We start from the raw sequence: 4,866 nt of genomic DNA, 5'->3' as shown, positions 1-4,866 counted from the left end.
TCCAGTCTTCTCCTCATCCCTTCCCACTCTGGCTGAGGCCAGCAAAGCCCTGTGGTAAGAGACACCGAGACAGAGATCGCTGGAATCTTGGAAGTTCTTGGTGGACACATGAATACCCCTTGACATGGGAATCAAGTAAATGTTCCAAACATCTTTGACCCAGAGAAGTTCCTTCATCCTAAGGGTCACTGCATCCTTACCCTAGAGAACAGACTTTTTCCAATATGATCAGAATATTGATGTTGAGTTAATTTTCAGGATATTTTTCTAAATGGCCTTAGAGGCTATTTTTGCAGGTAGTTTTCTCTGGCAAACCTGATGGATTTACCCATGAAATTGGTAGATAATAGCATTAGACTGAGTAAATCACCAGGTTAGGTTGAAATATAGCCAAATGTCAAATAATTTTTAATAGAAATCAAAAGTTCCACATTTTTCTTGCTCCAGAATCGTATGACCAACAAGGCACCTGCCTACAAACAGCTGCATTCGGTGATGCAAGCATCATCTGTACCTCCATCACTTCCATCACTTTCCATGACACTGCTGCTGGACATAACAAGGACTCAGCCTATCTTAAAAAGGCATTTCTCAAGAAAAGAGCTAAGCCAGTGTGTTTGTTTAAGAGGAGAGAAAAAGAGAATTGTACATGGTAATGTCCGTCTACATTGCATTCTCCTACCCAGGATAAACTAAATGTGATGGGGATTTTAATCTATTTTGTTCACTGCTATATACCCAATATCCAGAAAAATTACCTAGCAACAGCAAACATCCAATAAATACTGAATTAATAATGAACAAATAAACTAATCTCAATTTCTTCTTTGGACAAAGAAAATGAAGTCCCTCTGCTGCTTCGGGAATATTCAGTAATTATGGGTTCCTTCACAGCTCCCACGCCCATGAAAGTCTCCAGCACCACCAACACGTCCAGCACCATCTCCGGCTTCATCCTCCTGGGCTTCCCTTGCTCCAGGGAGGGGCAGCTCCTCCTCTTTGGGCTCTTCTCCGTTCTCTACCTCCTCACCCTCATGGGCAACGGGTCTATCATCTGTGCCGTGCGCTGGGACCAGAGACTCCACACTCCCATGTACATCCTGCTCGCCAACTTCTCCTTCCTAGAGATCTGGTACGTCACCTCCACTGTCCCCAACATGCTGGCCAACTTCCTCTCTGACACCAAGGTCATCTCCTTCTCTGGGTGCTTTCTCCAGTTCTACTTTTTCTTCTCCTTGGGTTCTACAGAATGTTTTTTCTTGGCTATTATGGCGTTTGATCGGTACCTTGCCATCTGCCGGCCTCTACACTACCCAACCATTATGACAGGACGTCTCTGCACCAGTCTTGTGGTCAGTTGCTGGGTACTTGGTTTTCTCTGGTTCCCAGTCCCTATCATTGTTATTTCCCAAATGTCCTTCTGTGGATCCAGGATCATTGACCACTTCTTATGTGATCCGGGTCCCCTATTAGCACTCACCTGTGCCAGAGCTCCAGTAATGGAGTTTTTTTGGATGATTTTAAGTTCCTTGCTCTTATTTATTCCTTTCTTCTGCATCATGGGGTCCTATACTCTGGTCTTGAGAGCTGTGTTGAGGGCCCCTTCTGCAGCTGGACGAAGAAAAGCTTTCTCTACCTGTGGGTCCCATCTGGCTGTGGTTTCACTGTTCTATGGTTCAGTGATGGTCATGTATCTGAGCCCGACATCTGAGCATGAATCTGGGATGCAGAAGATGGTGACTCTGTTTTATTCTGTAGGAACCCCACTCATTAATCCTGTGATCTATAGTCTAAGGAACAAAGATATGAAATGTGCCCTGTGGAAATTTCTAGGAATATAAAAAATTTTGACCTTCATTTTTAAAAAAATCTTTGAGTAACTGGCCCACTTTCATAGTTTTTCAGGTGAAAAAAATTAATAACTAATACCACTCTGAGAATTTCTCATCCTATTACTGAACTTATTCATTGTGGTGATTTGTACTTTTCCTAGAATCATCAGAGCAAGAAAGAACTCAGAGACATTATCCAATTCCCTCATCTTATAGATTAAGAAGCTGGAGAATGGAAATTTTGAGGGACTTGCTCTGGTCATAAGTTTATAATGCACAGAAAAATCTTTTTACATTTTAAACAGCTGCTCTTTCTATTCATAAAGAAAGAAATACATAATAAACTATAAGAAAGCATTTTGTGGCATTCAGATGTGCAGCTATCAAATAGTCTTTCATCTGGGGAGGGAGAAATATATATTATTAATAGAAATGTAAACTGGTGCAATTTCTACTTAGAATAAATTACAGACAATTTTAAAAACGTTTAAAAGCACAGTATCAAAAAAATAAATAAATAAAAATAAAAGATGAATAAAAGCACAGTATCCATTAACCCAGCAATTGCACTCGCTTCTAAGTACAGTCTATATAATCATACGTATGTGAAAATACGCATGCAGAATATTCATTATTGCAACAGCAAATTACTGGAAACCATGTACTTGTCCATTTGTTGAGACCTGTTTAGATAACTTATGATGTGCCCATGCAATGCAAAATGATATAGCATTTTTTAAATGAGGGAGTTTTAGATGTACAGATATGGAACCACCTACAAGTTATATTGTTAAGTGAATAAATGATGTATAGTTTGTGAGCTGTCATTTATGTATAAAATTATAAATTTATGTGCTCATTTTTTTATTAGAAAGGATAGACTAGGGATCCCTGGGTGGCGCAGCGGTTTGGCGCCTGTCTTTGGCCCAGGGCGCGATCCTGGAGACCCGGGATCGAATCCCACATCGGGCTCCCGGTGCATGGAGCCTGCTTCTCCCTTTGCCTGTGTCTCTGCCCCTCTCTCTCTCTCTCTCTCTCTCTCTCTCTGTGACTATCATAAATAAAAAAAAAAATTAAAAAAAAAAAAGAAAGGATAGACTATCTTTCAAAGGATAGATGTGAAACCTAACAGTGGTTTCCCCTGGCAGAAAGGATGGAGGGTGTCTTAGATACAAGAGAAAGGAAGAGATTTACTTGCACTAGGTACTCTTAGTATCTTGGATACAAAATTTTATTGTTGATGATGATAATGATGATGTCATCTCTACTGGCAAATTTTCTACGAATTGGATCCTGAGGAACAGTTCCCGCATGATTCCTGAGTTCCTTGAGGAGCCTAAAAAGCAAGCTGCCCTCCATACCATATGAAGGGGCTAGGATCTAAGAGCCCACAGATATCATTTCATTCAGACTTCTTAGTCCTGGAGAGAAAACATGGGAATTACTCTGTCATCTGAGGATTTGTAGGAGGAAATAAACTGTGTTAAAGTTATACCTAGTCTCTTTTCAGAACTATTTATAGGTTTTACTGTTTACTCATTCATTAAGCAACGTTTAATGAGGGATGGCTCAGTCAGCTAAATGTCTGACTCTTGATTTCAAGGCTTAGGTCATGATCTCAGGGCCATGGAATTAAGTCCTGTGTGGGGCTTCTCACTTAGTGGGGAGTCTGCTTTTCTCCATTTCCCTTTGCCCTTTCTCCCACTCACAGTATACACATTCTCTCTCTCTCTCTCTCTCTGTCTCTCTTAAATAAATAAATTAATTAATTAATTAATTAAATCTTTTGAAAAAACAAACATTTAATTAATACTTTCAGTGTGTCAGGTACAGAGCCAGGAAATGAATCAAATAAGGAGAATAAGTCACATTTCAGCCCCCCATGGAGTTGACAGCTTATGATGGAAAAAAAAGTTAAATTGTGAGATAAGTTATGACCAAGAGAGATATTAGTTGCTATAGAAGTCAGCTGGAGAATAGTGTGTGCAAAGCAGGGAGAGATGAAGGGCAAAAGAGCAGGAAAGTGAACTATTTCCACACAATTAACTATAGCTCATGGTCTACAGGGTCACAGTAAGATAGAGGTCAGGAGTGTTTCTAGGAAGGGTCTGTGAAGCTCCTATAGTCCAACTCATGTTCTCCAATCTACTGCAATTGCAGGCAAAAGTCTGAATATAAAATATGACAAAAATTAAAATCAAAAAACATTTTTAAGAAACAACATGTGCAAATAAAAGTTATATTGTATAACTAAAATGTGGAAATCATTCTTCAAGGGGCACCTGGGTGGCTCAGTGGTTGAGCATCTGCCTTTGGCTCAGGGCATGTTCCTAGGGGCCTGGGATCAAGTCCCATATTAGGTTCCCCACAGGGAACCTGCTTCTCCCTCTGCCTATGTCTCTGCATTTCTCTGTGTGTCTCTTATGAATGAGTAAATAAAATCTTTTTAAAAAAATTATTCTTCAAGGGACGCGGAAACTCAAATAGCCCATCTGATTTCCTTTAGAGCAGGAACCATAAGAGATAGAAACTGCATCAGCCCTTTGCCCTGCCCTTTACATTCAGCATTATATCTCAAAGTAAAATCAGTTTTCTCTACTCAATATGCATTTTTAATATTGCAATTATTTTTATAATGAAAACATCTTAATCCTTTTCTTACTTACCCAACACTTGTTCATTATAAATATTTTTAAACAATAAAGTATAAATGAATATAAACAAATCACCCCTATCCTAAGACAACTATTATTGAATTTTAGGTAACCAACTCCTCAGACATATCTATTTGCATATGCATATTATATATAGTTTATAACTTATATTAATGTATATATAATTTATACACACCATATAGTTTTATGTGTATGGTCACAACAGACATGCTGTCTCAAGGAAGGCATTCTTCACTATTTTCTTTACTTTTCTTTACTCTTTCTTTATTTACTTCCTCCCACAACTCCTACCCCACTTCTCCTCACAACCACCTTATACTCTATTCAATAAGAATATTAATAACCTAATATATATCCTT

General features: G+C 38.9%; 1 protein-coding gene across 1 annotated transcript; it reads left to right on the top strand.

The window, feature by feature from the left end:
• The first annotated feature begins 872 nt into the window (after positions 1–872).
• Positions 873–1,841, top strand: LOC121481520 (olfactory receptor 11G2-like). Its single transcript, XM_041738930.1, has one exon. The coding sequence runs from the start codon at positions 879–881 to the stop codon at positions 1,839–1,841; it is 963 nt and encodes a 320-aa protein (XP_041594864.1). The 5' UTR covers positions 873–878.
• The last annotated feature ends 3,025 nt before the right edge of the window (positions 1,842–4,866 follow it).

This window comes from Vulpes lagopus, chromosome 23 (assembly GCF_018345385.1).
Source record: "Vulpes lagopus strain Blue_001 chromosome 23, ASM1834538v1, whole genome shotgun sequence".
NCBI lineage: Eukaryota > Metazoa > Chordata > Mammalia > Carnivora > Canidae > Vulpes > Vulpes lagopus.
This window is presented reverse-complemented; position numbering and strand designations above follow the sequence as displayed.